At 38.6% G+C, this 18,447-nt stretch overlaps 1 protein-coding gene across 1 annotated transcript in view; it reads left to right on the forward strand.

Annotated features, from left to right (window-relative positions):
• Nucleotides 1-18,447, forward strand: part of LOC148351699 (ryanodine receptor 3) — a 168,800-nt gene that overhangs the window by 50,201 nt on the left and 100,152 nt on the right. The window contains exons 10-19 of the mRNA XM_088353681.1: nucleotides 955-1,111; nucleotides 2,117-2,281; nucleotides 2,582-2,703; nucleotides 4,849-5,029; nucleotides 11,593-11,728; nucleotides 13,016-13,111; nucleotides 14,012-14,130; nucleotides 14,236-14,369; nucleotides 15,322-15,563; nucleotides 15,629-15,821. Coding sequence (XP_088209807.1) covers nucleotides 955-1,111; nucleotides 2,117-2,281; nucleotides 2,582-2,703; nucleotides 4,849-5,029; nucleotides 11,593-11,728; nucleotides 13,016-13,111; nucleotides 14,012-14,130; nucleotides 14,236-14,369; nucleotides 15,322-15,563; nucleotides 15,629-15,821 — 1,545 coding nt within the window. The remainder of the gene's footprint in view (nucleotides 1-954; nucleotides 1,112-2,116; nucleotides 2,282-2,581; nucleotides 2,704-4,848; nucleotides 5,030-11,592; nucleotides 11,729-13,015; nucleotides 13,112-14,011; nucleotides 14,131-14,235; nucleotides 14,370-15,321; nucleotides 15,564-15,628; nucleotides 15,822-18,447) is intronic.

Genomic DNA, 18,447 nt, shown 5'->3' on the forward strand with positions numbered 1-18,447 from the left:
GACAATCCTTGAGGATTTGAAAACAAATGAACATCTTATTGATCATTCGATTGGCAGAGCAGGAAAGCAATTTATCAATCGCAGTATAGAAAACAGTGTTCAATATCTTACCTTACCTTAACTCATAAATAAAGTATATTCGCCGCCGCTTTTGATTATTTTGTGCTGTACGCCAAATCAGAGTCCTCAGTCTCATGGCCTTCTGTAATCAGCCTGCATGTAATATGTTGTAGGATTTCTTAACTGTTTGGGTTGTAGGGTCACCATTTCATATGGTGTGTCTTGGGCAAGTTAAGCCTGGTGGCACACATCCCTTTCCAGGGCAACACATGTTTCCACCTGGCCTTGAATCGGTGACCTTTCCCATGTTAGGCGAATGTGCTAACCACTGCACTACGGAATAACTTAACAAATTGATATTATCCGTAATATTATGTGTTAATATTCAGTGATTTTGAAAATTAAAATCCCCAAATAGTGATGTTGGATGAGAAAGAAGTTGAACACTGAAAAAGTACAATCACTTCATATATTTTTATTTTTATATTTCCATGATGGTAAGTGAGGCAAAGCGTCACCTCCCTCCCCCGACTGCATTTTAATTTGCAAACTAGACCATAAACAGGTTTTTAAAAAAAGTATTGAAATTAAGATTGTGTTTTTTTTAAACCGACATATTCTTGCCATATCGCCCACCCTCAAACATTTTCTCTTATTGCTTTCTTGTTCCCCCCTTCATCCGTGTCTGATTAAGTAGCGTAATGAATCAAAGGTTTTCAGTCATTTGCTAATTATTCTACCTAATCACAAGACACTCTAGATAATTACCAGCTGGCACATAGTACTCATTTTGACTAATTAGAGGATATTAGTCTGTCGGAGATTGTAAAATGTGAATTTTCCATATTCTTTTGACGCATTTTTTCATATGTGTGTGTGTACTTTGGAACTTAGCTGGAGCGGGAGCCACATCCGCTGGGGTCAAGCGTTTCGTTTGCGTCACCTGACAACTGGTCACTACCTGGCCCTGACGGAAGACAGGGGTTTGGTTCTGCAGGACCGTGAAAGGTCCGATACAATCTCAACTGCCTTTTGCTTCAGAGCATCTAAGGCAAGGTCACACAAACGTGCATGGTTCTGCTCTGAGAGTTAGCCCAAATCACAAAGGATCCGCTGTTGCACGCTTATTCATTGAGAGAAATCCTCGAGGGATCGGCCAAGCCGATCTGCTAAAAGGACAACCTACCTTGGACGTCGAAGTCACCTTTTTCATAGGCAGTGAACATTAAAGGAAGTCAGCACCTTAGTTAATGTAGCTGAACTTTTTGACTCTGACTGAAGTCAGCATTTGACTGTACTCTTGGTAATGGGATTTGGAATATAAGTGACCCTTACAGCCCTGTGGGTTTTAATTGTAAATGCAAATGAAGCCATTCTTCACTCGAGGGTGCTTGAAACAGTTACCGTATTTGGGTCATCACGTTTATCAACGAAGAAGACCATCAGGCATCACTCTTGTTCTGGCTTCACCATTTGCATCATATGAGACAATAAACCAGGGATGGTAGACCTATTTGAGTTTGGGAGCCACATTGATTGAATTCAGGCGGATAGGACTGTATTTGTTTAGATGTGTGGACATGTAAGAAGGAAGACTGTAAGGCTCATTAGCTAGCATTGCTAATGCTATCATCAGTTTGTTTATATGGGGTGCACTTGGGGAGTTTGTACTTTGAGTAGTTAGCATGTGGCTTGACGCAATATTTTGCCTTTAACATTACGATAGTGACAACATTGTGTTGCAGCAAGTACAGTGTAGAAGTAGAACATAATTAGTCTATTTTAATAAGCTGGTGAAGAGTAGTAATGATGGCAAACAGTTAAACTCTTAAATCGTCACCTGCTATTGTAATTTAGCAAATTTTCAAATTGACTATTTTTAAAATGACGAATTTTACCCCACACTTTTAACCATAATTAATGCAATCGATCTTTAATATATCCTGAGATAATGGCTACAATCAGAGCATTTCAAAGTTACCTGTTTGGCATCTAAACATTATCGCAGGCTTTACACTACCAGTTCTGTTTATTCGCTCCCATCTTCACTTTACAGGAGAAACTTGAGCAAAGCCCCAAGCGAGACATCGAGGGAATGGGTGTAGCGGAGATTAAATACGGAGACTCGCTCAGCTTCATAATGCATGTGGCTACGGGGCTGTGGCTCTCTTACCAGGCACCGGATGTCAAGTCTGCACGTTTGGGTCCTCTCAAAAGACGGGTGAGCATACGACAATATTCTGTCTTCAACGTACAATGTGAACCAAATAATAACAAGAATGGAAATATGTTGAGAAGATCATTATCTACAGCTGATTAAATGTCTATTAGATTGTATCTCAGCCTTGACTAAACGTAAAGCTTCCCGTCATTTAGGGTACATAAAGGCGTGAATGACCAATGATTGTAATTTGATGACAGCACATCTAAACAGAACTTGACATGTTGTTGATATCCTTAACTTTAAAGAGTATTCCTCATCATGATAAGCTCTCAATATGGTTTCTCCCGCTCTCTGAAGGCGTGTCTCCATTCCGAAGGTCACATGGATGACGGCTTGACTTTGCAGCGATGTCAACATGAGGAATCCCGAGCAGCTCGAATTATCCGCAACACCACACTCCTTTTCAACAGATTCATCAGGTATCAAAGAGTGCTTTGTATGTGCTAAGCATGTAAAATAAATTCTTTATCCTGTCCAGATATTGTACAGATGAACCTGTGGCATGCATTGTGGTTTGTGTTTGGTGAAGCACAGTTACATTCAGTCCATGCAACAATATCATTGGAAAAAATGTTTATGCAAAGAGAAAAAAAATACTGGATGACTCGAAATGCTGTCAGTTAAAACTATCCCGAATACTATTGTTTGAAGCTTAAGTGTAAGCCAAATCAGAATCTCTGGTCTCACTTTCATTCTCTGCCATTAGGCAAGAGAATAGCGTGTCTTACTACACCTCTGATGACTCTCAGCACAGTAATGTAGACAGTTACATTCTTTTTAAATACAATTAGCAATAGACAGGTCGTCCAACATTAAAAAAAAAAAGTCCATGCAACGAGGAAAGAATTACTGGATGGCTTGATTTGCCTGTAAGCTTACTAATACCTTCATTAATGCCATTGTTTGGGGCTGAAGTGTGCGTTAAATCATAATCCTCACTTATTTATTCGCGGGTAAGCTATTAGCACTCGCCGACTGTCGTCAAAGTAATAAAAATCTACTATTTACAATAAAACTTATTACAACGCTGACCTTTACCTACTATTTAATATGAAAAAAATTTGCAAGTCACCCGAGGCAAGTGTCCACTTAGGTTTCCCTCGGAGGACAGTGGCCAAATGGAATAAACTTGCATTTCATCCTGTTAATGTTAGCTTCAGAGCTAACATTATGGATTGACTGAAAATCCAAGAGGCAGACTTCCCATTTTCTCCATTCTCTAACATTTGTTGGTTAAGAAGTGGAGGGACTGTTATTATTAGAACGCACCAGGGAAAATTAATCATTCTGGTACCAATAGTAAATATAGTGTGATATTGAAAAAATCTCAAGTGCCATTTCATATGTCATCTGTATCAACAGTGGTCTAGTGATAAACTGTTGACGCTCTCACTGCCACTACGCTGACTTCAAATTCAAATGCAGAAAATTTGGGTCAGCAGTGTTTATCAACTTGATCGATCATTGAACAGGCATTGCTCAGATATGGTAGAATATTGTAAAACCTGGTATGGTAACACACATATATAATTACTCCATGCATTTCTGATCTAATAATAATGATAATAATAATGATAATACATTGTACTTTCAGGACACCCAAGGTCACTGTGCATATAATAACAAACACCAATAAAGCAAGAATAAAACAAACAAGTAATAAATAGCAAATAAAAACACAGTTGAGTTAAAAGGGCGGTATGTGAGGCAGGTGATCAAGAAAAGGCAAGTATGAAGAAGTGATTTCCGGCTCTTTTCATGTTCCAGAGCTAGGGGGCAGAGCGGCTGAAAGCTCTGCGTCCCATGGAGCTGAGACGGGCAACAGGTATGGTGAGATGGAGGGAGGAAGATGATCTAAGGGTACGGGATGGCGTGGCAGTGTGAAGGAGGTCAGAGAGGTAGGGAGGGGCAAGGTTATGAATGAGGCGTGCTTTCATACTGTATTACTGGCCAATTTGAGATTCATAGTTGCACATTATAGTCCAGAAAATTTGGTCTGAGTTAGTGAAAATAAATTGTAACAGGGTGGCAACTACTACCCCTAGATACTTGGTTTCATACTCAATCATTCATAATTTGGATGGTTAACACGTCTGCACGAGTTTGAACCAGAAAAAAACCTTTTCTTTGTACATGACAAAGGCAAGGTATGTATAAAATTATCTGAAAAAAAACAGTGAACATCACATCATTAAAGAGCCCACTTGGTGTTCCATTCATGAAATTATGAATTACAAATGCACTGACTAACTTTATTCCTCATCAAGCCAACCATCTTGTGTCCCATGTTTGGAATTGGAAGTGCTCAGGATGGGAACATGTGAGAGTGTGTCAGCTTCCCCCCGAGGCAGTGACACACACATCCCCTCTTACCCCTCCCATGCACAAGACAGGAGTTATTTTTAGCCAGCCAGCGGAAATCAGCATTTCAGCATGGATGCCCCCCTAGGGCTTAAACGTCACGCTTATTATCACGCCCTATTGTCATTAGAGGGCCTGTTAACCGATAGGGGTGTTTTGTCTACACATTTTCAGGATTCTGTACATTTGTGTCTCCTTATCAGGGATCTGGATTGTCTGGGTTTGAAGAACAAAGCACTTGTGGCTCTGCCCATTGAGGAGGTCCTCCAAACGCTCAATGACCTCATCACCTACTTTCAACTCCCTGATGCTGAGCTGGAGCACGAGGGGAGGCAAATTAAGCTACGCTCACTGAAAAACAGGCAGAATCTTTTCAAACAGGAAGTGAGTTTCGTAGCACCATGGAATATTTGATATACAAAATTTTGATTTTGATTAATCACGCATACGAAAAAAACCTATAAACGCAACACTCTACCAGGACTAATCCATCTAAACATCAACATTTCCCTCTTGTGTTGTTGACAACTAAAAATATTGACAGTGTCTGAAATAACGTTTGCCCGGACGCCTGGGGCGTGCACATCTTACAACTTACAAAACGTCTCCGCCTGGGTGGCCAACAACTTTTTCAAGAAAAAAAAACAAAAAACGAAAGATTTTATTTCAAATCAAATGTTTGCTTTCTTCCGATTTCGAAATCTTCGCTCGGTTTGTAAATTTCAGTTTGTTTGGCAATTTGCATACTTGGCAGGCGATCAGAAACCTGCATCGAATAACTTCGCGCTTCCGGACTTTCCCAAGAGTTATAAGGTCGTGCATTTGCATATCATTTTCCAAAGAAGATGCACAGAGAACACAAGAAAAATGGAGAAGTGGTTAGGAATCAAGCCAAAACCTTGGCCCCAGAAGAAATATTCAAAAGAAGCTAACAAAATTGATGACGCTACAGAACGTAAATGTACATTAAATGCATTGTGGAAAGTGGAGTTCACGTGGTTTGTAGCAGACAACGGAACGCATGAATGAAGATGAGTAAATACAGGCACATACTGATGGCAAATGGAAAACAGCGATGCCATATACATGCAATGAATGTTATCAGTAGATTTATAATAAACTTAATTTTAAAGTGTTGTTTTGTTATATATTCTGATTATCAATCCTTAATACTTTGCAACAATATATTTTTTTTTGCGATTCGTCGTCTTATTGTGTTTCAATTTGGGAAAAATGGCCAGTCAACTTTATAGCTGGGCAGGCAACTTTTCAGAGTTGTCTGCTCTGGTGTCCTATAACTTTTTGTCAGGAGTTTCAGACACTGATATTGAATTTGATATTAAATGAAAAAATAAAAAACATATACAGACATCCTTCCAATAGGTAGGCATCCCGATCCTTTCGTTCTTGTTGTGTTTTTCCACTTTCTTTGAGCCAACTACAACTTTTTATCATTGAAAAATCTCAAGGCACAACATTTGCCCAAAATCTTTTAAAATTATGTTTTTTTAAGCTATTATCATGTTGCCTGACTCAAGATTTTCCAACCATTTGTGGTCACCATGGTTCAAACTGTAATACCAGTTTCTATTGGAATTAACTTTAGCCTAATTTGTCCCAATCCTTTATAATAACAGCTTTTCATTATGATTGGTTGGCCCTTTACCTCATTATTTTTGCAGTGCAATCTTAAAACATTCATTAAACTAAATCAGTAATTATAGATTTACCTGTGCAAAATAATCGTATGTAAAAAGGAAAAATAGTAATATGTTGCCACCTATTGATATGGATGAATGATACCTGTTTGATCACTGAAAGAAAGCAAGAATACTGAAAAATGTCTTGCTTTGGTAAAATGCAGTATATATTTGGCAATATTCCACCAAACTCTTGACACGGAAAAGAAAAATACTGGTGTAGTGTGAATTACAGTTTAAATCAGGGTCCAGTAATTAAGAACGGGTCATACATATATTTATAGGTTGTGTTGTGTAGGTAATGTTCTTTCCATAAATATTTGTAAATAGAATTTCCTAAAAATACATGCAAAATGTCCTGAACAACAATAACATCTCAGAGTCATTGAAGAACTGTGTGCCATCTACTGAGAAGTAATAGCAACATGGAAAATCACATTTCGTGTTCTATGCTTCAAGACCTCATTTGACCTCAAGATGAGTCTATAAAGGGCCCGCAAGCCCTATGTTGACTCCACACTTATATTGTATCAATGTATCATATAAAATGTGTGGTGAGGTTTTTGTCTGGTGAGGCACAGTCAGATTCACAAATAAATGAGCCTACTTGTTATTCATCGATATATAAACAATAGCATACCATTGTCTTATCTTTTAAATCGAGTCTATGCAGTACTTTCAATATAAACACCCATCGATATGTATTCCTTCATTATGAAAAAAGTCCATACGATGAGAAAAAAAATAACTGGATAGCTTGTCTTGTCTTTATTTGCCAATCCTACATGTAATTCTATTTATTTGGGCATAGGTGTGAGCCATATCAGAATCTTTGGTCTTACTATCGCCCTCTATCATGAGGCAAAATAATTGCGTACCTCACTTGCAGATCCTTAGCACAGTAATACATTACATACTCATTGTACTAATAATAATCATACTGTAATGTTCGGCTGTTTTGAAAAAGAAAATCTGCAATTTGTGGAGTTTAATGAGGAACAAACTTTAAGACTGAATAAATATACCCATTTAATATAGTTTTATTCTATATAATAATGAGGAAGGATGAGGCACAACTTCACCTGACATGTATCCATTTAGAGCACCTAAAAAAATCTTGTTCGTCGATTGCAAGGCACCTATAGACTCAGTTCCAATAATGTATTGAGTGAGCGGAGGCAGTGCTTTTTAAAGCGTCAGCAGCTACAGAGCTGCATGAGACTGCCACAATGCACTGAGGCATCGTGCAAAGCCTCCAGCTACCAAATTGCTTTCATCCATTACTAAATGTCAACGGCATGCTGAAAAGGGGAGGACTATAATGTTATGGATTCAAATTCTTTTCAAATCTGGCAGCTTGCGAAAAACTAATAATGATATCAAAATGATTAAAAATGCATTTGTTGCTATGTCAACATTGCGCATATGTTATCATCTTCTATCGCGGGGGTCGGAAACCTTTTTGCCCCAAAGGGCTATAAAAGCAAAAACATTTTTATTTTGGGGGGAGAGAGCAATACCATCCATCCATTATCTGCACCGCTTATCCTCAGTAGGGTCGCGGGGGTGCTGGAGCCCATCCCAGCTATCCTCGGGCAGTGGGCAGGGCACACCCTGAACCGGTTGCCAGCTAGTCGCAGAGGAGGGGCAGAGACAGACAACTCACTTGCTCATTCACACCTAGGGACAATTTGGACCGGCCAGTTAACCTGACATGTATGTTTTTGGAATGTGGGAGTAAACCTGAGTGCCCGGAGGAAACCCACGCAGGCACGGGGAGAACATGCAAACTCCACACAGGAAGGTTCTGACCTCAGAACTGTGCCGCACACGCGCTAACCACTGCTCCGCTGAGAGCCATACCATATTTTGAAACAAAATTCAACTGCCAAACACACTTTCCAGAAAAAAAGAAATTCTTTAAAACTTTTTTTTCACTGTGTGACGTTTAACAGTTTTTCCAAACTGTCTGAAATAATACTAATACCAGAGCCTGTGTCCCATATCAATATAAATATACCTCTTCAAATGTGTCTCCCACCCACAGTTACTTAAGAATGCTGAGGGTCGTTTTGACATCTTTGTACTAAATAATGATTTATAAACATAGTTTGGGTAAAGTTGTTTAGTAAAAGTGTCACAAAATACTGCAAATTTACCTTCAGTGCAGACGACACTGGGCAAGGAGAAGGAATGCTTGCGCTGCGTGTATAACTCCGCACTTTCCTACCAATCAAATCACCCAATCAAATAACCCTGTGTACTTTGCTACGGCTTCTTGGTGTTTACACTTTGTTATGTGGCTTTCATCATAAAGTATCTCAACAAAAAAACACAGATTGTTTAAAGAGCTTACATATAAAGGATTATTAAGCGATTTCAAGCCAAAACGGGGTCTGGTGGTCAGACACTTTGACTGTAAACTGTAGTCAAGACTGTGCTCTATATATACCCATTTGGCTATCAATAGTGTCTCGTCTTTGCTTGTGTCAAGATTCACTACGCATGCATAAATCCAATATAAAAAATTGTGCATGCCCAATTTTATCTCCGAGCAGACGTACTCCTGAAAAGAGCCATATGTGACTCGCGAGACAAGGTTTCCAACCACTGCTCTATCAAACGGACCTGTTGAAGCGATCAGCCGTTTTCTACTTCACACCCGGAAGGTCAATTTGTCGCTCTCTAGACAGCTGAGTCTGGATTTTCTTGGCAGTATTAATCATCAGCAATTTCCATTTAGTGCGTTTAGCATAGCTGATCACTGGAGATACTTCCATGCTGCATAAATCATCATGACACCAATGCTGAAGGAGGTATGAGTCAAGTCATCAGGGATTGCTTTTGTTATGGCAACAATGAGGACCTTTTTATTGAGGTGGAGGCACGACAAATTTCAATGCATTTAAAAAAATAATAATTTCACCTTCAGCTTTTAAAGATATATATTGATAGCAGTGTTGGGCATGTTACTGAAAAAGTCATTAGTTACAGTTACTCCCTATAAAAAAACAATTATGTTATCCCTAGATTACTGACACCCAAAATTAGCGCATTACTCTAAAAAGTAACCAGTTAGTTACAAATTACCGTAAATATTTGCATTGAAGCAGAGCCCCTAAAACTGTTTCAAAATAGCTATTTAATAAAAGAAACAGAAGAAAAGATGTACAGACGCTGCCCTACTTACGAACGAGATTGGACAATCGTTCGTAAGTTGAATTTGCTCGCGAGGTGAATTTGTTCGTAAGATGAATTTGTTCGTAAGTTGCTTCAGTGCTATATTTTGTATATGTAAGGTTTGTATAAGTATGTTTAAGGCTTGCATAAGTAACCTGTATTGTTTTGAAACTGAAAAATAAACATTTCATAAAATAATATGCTCCATAACACTACAATGAAGGCTGATTGATAAAGATAAGTACTGAAAAACAAAGCTACACATTAGGCGTTGACATTCTGTGGTCTGTTAAGCCCTTTTAGACTCCTGGTGATAAAGGGCTATACAAAAAAACATGACTTGACTTGACTATAATGATAAACAAAGTTACATTTAACTCAGTTTGTGAAGAGTTTGGTGACGTCCTCCTCCGTGGTGAAAAGTAGACAAAAAATAAAAGCTTTCTTAACCGCATCAAGCTTTCTCAACCGCATCAAGCTTTCTTATTCGACTTTCATTAAAAAAAAAACACGCCTCTTCTTTACAATTTACACCAACCATATTGAATGGATGCATGTGATATTAAACAATAACAATATCAAAGTTCTAGAGGCAGTTTCTTTTGTAAGATGAGCGTTCAAGAGTTAGGCAACTTCTTCCTCCGTGGTAGAAAGTGGTAAAAAAAAAGTGATCCAACCATTTTCTCAAGCGCATCAAGCTTTTTTATTCCACTTTAATTTAAAAAGAAACGGCTCCCAGGTCTTTTTTTTTGTCCTAGAATAGTGTACAAAGAAAGACAAAATTTCAGCACACTTTTACTGTAAATTCTGTGATCATGTTTGCCCCATTGATTGAGTTGGTTCGCTGTATTAGCCAAGACCCTTCCCAAATGCTGACTACCATTTCCTTAAGGAGACACACAAGAAATTATAATAAACTGACCCCCGATTTTAGTATTTTGTTTGATAGTTGTTAATATGTTTAGGATGCGAGTATATAGGTTTGGAAGAGTATGTTTATGACGAAACATTTAGTGTCCTCATATCTTGTGCATTCATGCTCTATTCTTTACAATTTGGAGGCTTAAATCATACACACTGTCCCTTTGGAAGAAAACAAAAAATAACTTGCATGTATCTGACCTTATTCCTTTCATGGTAATAATAATCAAAACTAGAGTCGCAGCAGACTGAGTGCCTAAAAGTAATTCATGATTTTTATAAAAATAAATAAATAAAATGGTTGGGGTGATTTTGGTGAACTGGCCCCTTAAGGGGGATTTTAAATGGTCACCTTGGCAGTCCTGATGTAAAAGAATAAAACCCATTAATTAGGGGGCTTAAACCCGATTGGGAATGTCACGACCAGCACAATAGGTAGAACCAATCGCATAACGTTTCTCACAAGTTTATTGAATAGAAAGAGGAACGGCAGCGCCCGCAATCCGGTGCTCGCTGGATGCGGGAAGCAAGTCGCTCTCACAATCGGATCTTGATCCGAATACAGAAATGGATATTTTGTAGCGGGAGATGGCGGTGTCAGGGATAGAAAAACAGGTCGATATCTGGGACAGGAGAGCAAAAACGTGGTCGGGATCAAAAACAGGTTGCGGCCGGAGACAAACAGGGAGATCAGGAACGGACAGGGGGAAAAACAGGTGCAAAAACGGGACAGGCGGGAGTCGGGGTCAAAATGCTTGCCTAGCAACAACAGAGGTTCATTGACAGACTGACAACTGGAGAGTGAAAGGACAGGGGTTAAAAAAGGACAGGTAACCAATCAGGTAGCCCGCAGCAGCTGCCGCCAAATGAGCGGCCACCGGTGATCCAAATCAGTAATCATGACAGGGAAGCTACTCCTCTGTGTAAATTTTGTACACTGCAGTCGTTCAAATTATGAAGTGAATTATGAAGTGTATACTGTATATACATATATATATATATATATATATATATATATATATATATAAAATACAGTTCATAGTTCACATATTATATATATGAAAATTTTATAATGTTCCTACACATGAAACTTTTCACAAGTTTTTATAAGTTTACCATTTTTTGCCCATTATCATCTCTTTGCAGGGAATGCTGACCCTGGTTTCAAACTGCATAGACCGTCTGAATGTCTACAACAGTGTGGCCCACTTTGGGGAGTGTGCGGGGCCAGAGGCCGGAGCAGCCTGGAAAGACATTCTCAACCTTCTTTATGAACTGTTGGGTAAGCTATGATAACACAATGCACATATGCAATCCCTTGCTGCGATTAATGGCTTCATTCGGCCAGAGCTGTTCTGGCATGCTATTTAACTGTCGACTTACTAAATCCGCGCACGAGGGATTGATTTGTAAAGGTTGTGAGGATGCAGATGGGGGTCAACTTGCACAGTCGTAAATGTTGTGCTCATCTTTGATCGCTCATAAATTCAGTGACCTGACATAGAGAGATGACCCTGTTTTGCAGCAAATTGTAGTTGATGGGAGCATTTCTCTGGTTAACATGAGTGTCATTTAAGGCGGAAAGGCCAAAGTAAAGTACATTTTATCATCATTGTATATAAAGTAAAAAGAAAGAGCAGGGGTTCAGATGGCTTAAGGAAAAATACAACTTCTCAAAGAGAGTAGTGCACTGTTTTTGAAGTGAAAGAATATACTTATGCATCAAAATAAGAGCATTTGTTTTTTGTTTTGTTTTCAAATTTTAGGCATGTTTTAGCAAACATCATAGCAAAAAAGGAAATTTACACTAAATAGAAATTGCATAGCAACTGACCACATCTTCACATTATTGGACAACACAAACTAAGAATAAATCATACATTGTAATCTTAAAGGGACAGCGTGTATTATTTAGCGCCTCCTGGTGGTAATAATTTCCTTTATTGAAAATAAAACAATATTGATTTAAAAAATAAGCAAAAACACATGAATTAAAAGAATAAATGTGACTTTTTAGATACTTATTGGTCAAGAAATAAGCATTTTTTTTTAAAATAAAATGATCCTCACCAGGAGGGGGCTTAGATAATCGTTGGCCAATGAAAGTTCTCATCCCATTGGTAGAAGATTTTCTCATTTTAATTTTAATTTGTTCCAATTTTAAGGTTATCTTGTTGCTATGTTATCTTGATACAGCGTTATGAATAATGCAGTTATAAATGACGCCGTTACGTAACAACATAATATTTTCACATATATTGATTACAAAGTGAAACACATGGATAAAAACTTGTCTGAGTTTGTTCCAGAGATGTCTCGTCCTTTTTTCATTCAGTCTGCCTCCTCGTCCTCCTCCTCACCTGCTCCTGTGCAGCACTAAGTGGATTTGCAATGACCCTTTCCATTCGTGCTGTCAGCTTTCTTTTCTCCATCCATACAAATGTGTTTATGTGAATTCAATGCTGGTCTGTTTTCTGTACTTTTTGTGAGCCTTTTTGTCTTTTATTTTGGTTGCCTTTATTTTAATACTGCCTCATTTTAATAAGTATTCTTTCTTTGTGTTGTGCAGCAGCACTAATCAGAGGAAACAGGAACAACTGCACTCAGTTTTCTAACAACTTGGATTGGCTTGTAAGCAAGCTGGAAAGACTGGAATCGTCTTCGGGTAAGCTTATTGTCATTCTTGTACATATGGCACATCCTTGTAAGATGCATTTTTAAACATACTGAATCAAAGATACCGTTGTTTTCACATTATATATGTAAGGGTTGCATCAGTAGATTCTCTGTACAGGGAAACCTTACAATTCGTTCATCGATCGTGCTTGTATCTAGAACTGCTTGTATCTCGACTAACTCTTCCAGTCGCTAATTAACTGAAAACGAAGTAATCCACTGCCACCTTCCCAAAAACATGCAACTTAACCCTTAAATAAGTGTAAAATACATCTTCCTGATAACTAAAAACACATTCAAATAGTTATCAAACATAAAACTACAGTAATAAGAAAAATGGGATAATAACAAAATTATTTTGAAGCCCCGCCCCGCATTGAAACAGCGGCAAAGGTGTTGCGTACCTGGCGGCTATGTATTAGTTCTGAGGGCAGGGTGGTCCTTTTTTCACAATTTTGGCATTCAGGGCACACTATGAAAAACACCTCAAAATGACAAAAGTACAACTTTTTCAAATAAAATTGCTGCTCGAACTAGCTTAAGAATGTGAAATAAGACTCAACATCCATATGGTTTGGGAAAAATTCTTAAAAGATTGCGCAAAAAACCATTCAGTGCAATAGAAGAAAAAAACAAAAGAGTGTGGATTCTAGTCTGTATGGTGGCAAACACACACACCAACTGGGACGTGCTGCTGATGGCGGTTAGTTGTCTTGAGCGGACTGTAGTGGTAGCATCTGGAAATTCTCGTAACTTAGATTGCCTTTTATGTCGAGCAAGATTTTTGTTCAAAAGACATCTCGCATTTTCAATTTTTCATATCTTGAACAGCTGGTATGTATAGGTATCCCTGCATCTCTGTTACCGACTATCTGCCGACTTCTCTTAGGAATTCTGGAAGTTCTGCACTGTATTCTTATTGAGAGCCCAGAGGCTCTCAACATGATCCAGAAAGGACACATCAAGTCCATCATATCGCTGCTATACAAACACGGACGCAACCACAAGGTCAGTAGCACATATTTCCAAAGCCATATGATCCCGGTAGAGCTACCTGGTCGGAATTTATAACACGGCCGCTCCCTCATCCTCCTTCCTCTCGTCTCCTTGCAGATCCTCGATGTTCTTTGCTCGTTGTGTGTGTGCAATGGTGTGGCAGTGAGAACCAATCAAAACCTCATTTGTGATCACTTGCTGCCCAAGAGAGACCTGCTGCTGCAAACCCAGCTGGTCAATGACGTCCAAAGGTTACACAGTGCTTTTACATTGTCAGAATTTGACCTCAGCAGGTGTTGTTGTGGTGGAATATCTGTCAACATATACATTTTCCTCGTTTTTTATCGATATTTTCAAGTTGTGTACAACAGTTTTTATACAAAATAAAAATGAATAAATAAATGAATAAAAAAATAAAAAAATACATGTTTTTCTCTTAGACCAATCTCGTTTTGCCCATTTTACATCTCATCCGGATTGTCTCGGTCACTGGTAGCAGACAACGTCATCGTAGATTTCTAATATTGTTGCGATATTTGGGACCGGGTGGTAACATATGCTAGCCTGGAGAAGGGTGGGGGCCACCTGGCTTGCCCAAGACGAACCACAGTGAATGGTGCCCCTACGACCTTAATGGTTAAGAAATCCGACCAACCAGCCAACCATTCTACATATTCTGTCTTTATTTGAGTAAATAGGTGTAGGGTTCTGTTTGCAAGGCTTATTATCACCTAATTAGGGGAATTGCATTAATAGGGAGAGCAATTGGCTGTGGTTGACAGGTATATTGTATTTACTACCCAGCTTTATTGACCTCCGCCAAACAGTCTTAAAATGCATTTACTTGACAACTATAGATAGAAGGCCTAAGCACCATGCAATGCAATAGCCCTTTTGGAATGCAGCAATTGAATAACATCAAATGTTATTATTCTTGTTCCAATAAAAGTTATATTTTCTAGGTTCTTTCAATAAAGTCTTAATGGTTAATGTTTGCGATGAAAAGATCGAGTGACATTATTTTAAGAATACATATTGTCTTTTCTTCTTTGCCTGCCTTACGACATTTTAAATATTGTTTAAAAAATCAAAAGCAATAAAGCATTGAATATTTCTTCCTAAAAGCAGATATTTATGTATGTTGCACAAGTACGAATTTTAAGAGAAATATTGGAAGCGACTGTGCTTTTTCTCTATTTCCAGCATGAGACCAAACATCTTCCTCGGTGTGAGCGAGGGCTCAGCTCAGTACAAGAAGTGGTACTACGAGCTAATGATTGACCAGGTAGATCATTTTGTGACAAGTGAACCTTCTCACCTGCGAGTGGGCTGGGCCAACACCAAGGGCTACGCACCCTACCCTGGAGGTGGTGAGGGCTGGGGGGGCAACGGTGTGGGAGATGACCTCTATTCGTATGGATTTGATGGACTGCACCTCTGGTCAGGTATGGAAATCTTTGGGTGTTTGTCTGCCTAACCTGATATACACGATTACAACATTGTTTCTTAGGACGTATCCCCCGGGCAGTCGCATCACTTCATCACCACATCCTGACGTCTGAGGATGTGGTGAGCTGTTGCCTCGACCTCGGTGCTCCGAGCATCTCTTTCCGTATCAACGGACAGCCCGTTCAGGGCATGTTTGAAAATTTCAACACGGACGGACTCTTTTTCCCTGTTGTCAGCTTCTCTGCAGGTGTCAAGTAAGTTTTCTTGAATGATTATTTGTGTAGGGCAGGCATGCCAAACATACAACCCCGGGGATGATTTGAAAAATAAATTCTCCTGTTCATTTCTACTAGAAGTTATATTTTTATTTTTTTTTATATGAAAGCTAACCATTTGCTCCGCGAGAGGGCATTAAAGGTTTAAAAGCGCTGACGCCCAGTCTGATCCCATGTTAAAGACAATATTGTGCAGTATTGGTGAACCGGTGAACCTCTTTCCACCAGTTTGCACCGCACATTTGGAACTGGGCACAGGTGTGTTCAATCACCACAGACCTGTCCCCAATCAACGTAGCCTTTTTATTTTGAACAGCACACTTGGTCGGGTCATTTTCTTTCCACTGCCATGCCAGGTCTGTTTTTTTTTTTTTAGTTTCTGCTTTGGACAGTGTATCTGTGGTTTAGTTCCCACTTGTTAGTTTGTTACTTTATTCCTTGCATTTTTCAATTCTGGTTTGAACTTTGTCAGGTTTTTATTTATTTGGACAATTCATTGTTTTGTGAACTCTTGTTTGTTTGTTACTTTGTACCTCCCTTTGTTATGAAATGCCATCCGTGTTTTTTGAGTGCCTCTGCCTTCAGTTCCTGCTTCCCCTATTTGAGTCCATCACCCTCAAAAAAAACAAGCCTAGTAGTTTGATCTGGTGTTATTGCGATTTCACTGCTGAAACTCTTTTTTTGTAATTATATTTTAGGCAAGCATATTATTGTTGTATTTGTAGCTCCCACCTGAGTATGTATATATTTCTTAAGTTTGTGGTGAGTTGGTTCAGATGTAAAGCTGCATTTACTTAACTAAACATTTACTAAAATAAACACATTGTTAACACATTCAATGCAAAACATAAGAATCATTTTTTCGATTGCATATATAAATGTGTTGTCCTTAGAAAAGTTCCTTTAAATTTGATTAATATTTCTAGGGTAGGCTACAAACGTAGGCTAAATGATAAAGCACAGTACTAAAAAAAAAAACAAAGTTAAATATTTGGCATTGACATATTTTTTTCACTGATCCTGCTCACCTGAGAACACAACATCTGGATCCTGCCCTCGACCCAAACTGAGTTTGACATGACTGGTGTAGGGCAAATACAGTTGTCATACCAGCACAATGAAACGAGGCAAACACATACTCAGCTCACAAAAAAGCTGACATATTTGAAAACCTCCCAAGCCGCAGACACACTCTGAATACATCTTCGAAGTGTTGAGATTGGAGACGGTGGAAATCGGCTGGCTGGCCTTATATTAGCCTCTGTTGCTGTGGCGACCACAGATAGTGTAATTGACTTGCATAAATGCAATTTCAAGCTCAGGCAGTTTTTTATGAAGACTGGCATCTTTTTGCGAAGCTTCTAGTAACTCTTTAAATCGCTGAAACAATATTCAGCATTACATATTCAATATTTTGCTTTTCTTAATGGAGTTATTTATATCATTTATATTTTATTTTATATTTGCATGTCTCATATAATTGGGAAATGACTGAATTAAGGAAACTGGTAAAAAACTAATGTATTAACTAGGGTAGTTGTATCCCCCCTTTCCAGACCGATAACGATACAAGGGCTTCATAACCCTCGCAACCCGTGCACAGATAAGTATAGAATGAATATTTACATGAAGCCTCCTGTTTTTTGCTGCCTCACATAAATGTCCAAATTTAAACCCACAACCTTTGACCTAGGATTTACTTGGCACATGCAATACAAAACTATTACCGTCATCCCAGGATTATCAACTGTGATAAATCAAAGCAGAAAGGAAAATTGGCTGTCCTTGTTATTTCATTCACGCTGTATGATTTCCAGCTGCAACATTTAATTTGGGAAGTGAGAAGCTTACAAATGAACCAACAGATCCAATGAACAAGGGTGAAAGTCTCTGGTGCCGTGTGTGGCGTTTCCACTCTTCAATAATTGAGGTTCTGCAGCCACAAATGACTCATTTGCGTCACAGCTTTGACGTCACTACTACTACTCCAATCTTTATTTTGGGCTGTCTCAGGAGGGTTTTGACTTGGTTTTTAATACTCTTGAGTTCAACACCTACTTCGGAGAGTTTAAATGCTGTCTAAGCAGATTAGAAGAGTTTAAACTAAGCTTTCATATTTATGGAAGGAGTTCATACTAAGCTATCGCATTTATTCATGTAAAACACACATTCTAGTATAACAGGCACCCCAAATTTTCGATAAAAAAATGGTATAACATTTTGTTTCACAAAAATGATCACAATGGCAGTGAGATCATCAGGGTTTAAGCACTAAACCCCTAGGGTTATGGATGTTACATGAAAATACATTTGATTTTGGCTGCAACAACAAATTTATAAAATTGATTATTAAACACTTTGGCAACATATGTCATCATCTATTTGTAAGTCAATGCAAATAAGAGTGCATTGAATTAGATGTGTCGTTGAGTGGAAATGCTTGTAGTACCTTTTTAATCCAGCAGCGGGAGACTCAAGACCAGATTTTGTTGTCTATCTCCTCTTAATTCAACGACAAATTTGTTGTAGAACTTTTGGTTTGGGGCTTGTGGACCATTTTTTAAAGAAAGTACAGTGGTACCTCTACTTCCGAATGTCTCTACAT

This window comes from Urocampus carinirostris, chromosome 15, assembly GCF_059441175.1.
Source record: "Urocampus carinirostris isolate Australia breed hairy pipefish chromosome 15, RoL_Ucar_1.0, whole genome shotgun sequence".
Lineage (NCBI taxonomy): Eukaryota > Metazoa > Chordata > Actinopteri > Syngnathiformes > Syngnathidae > Urocampus > Urocampus carinirostris.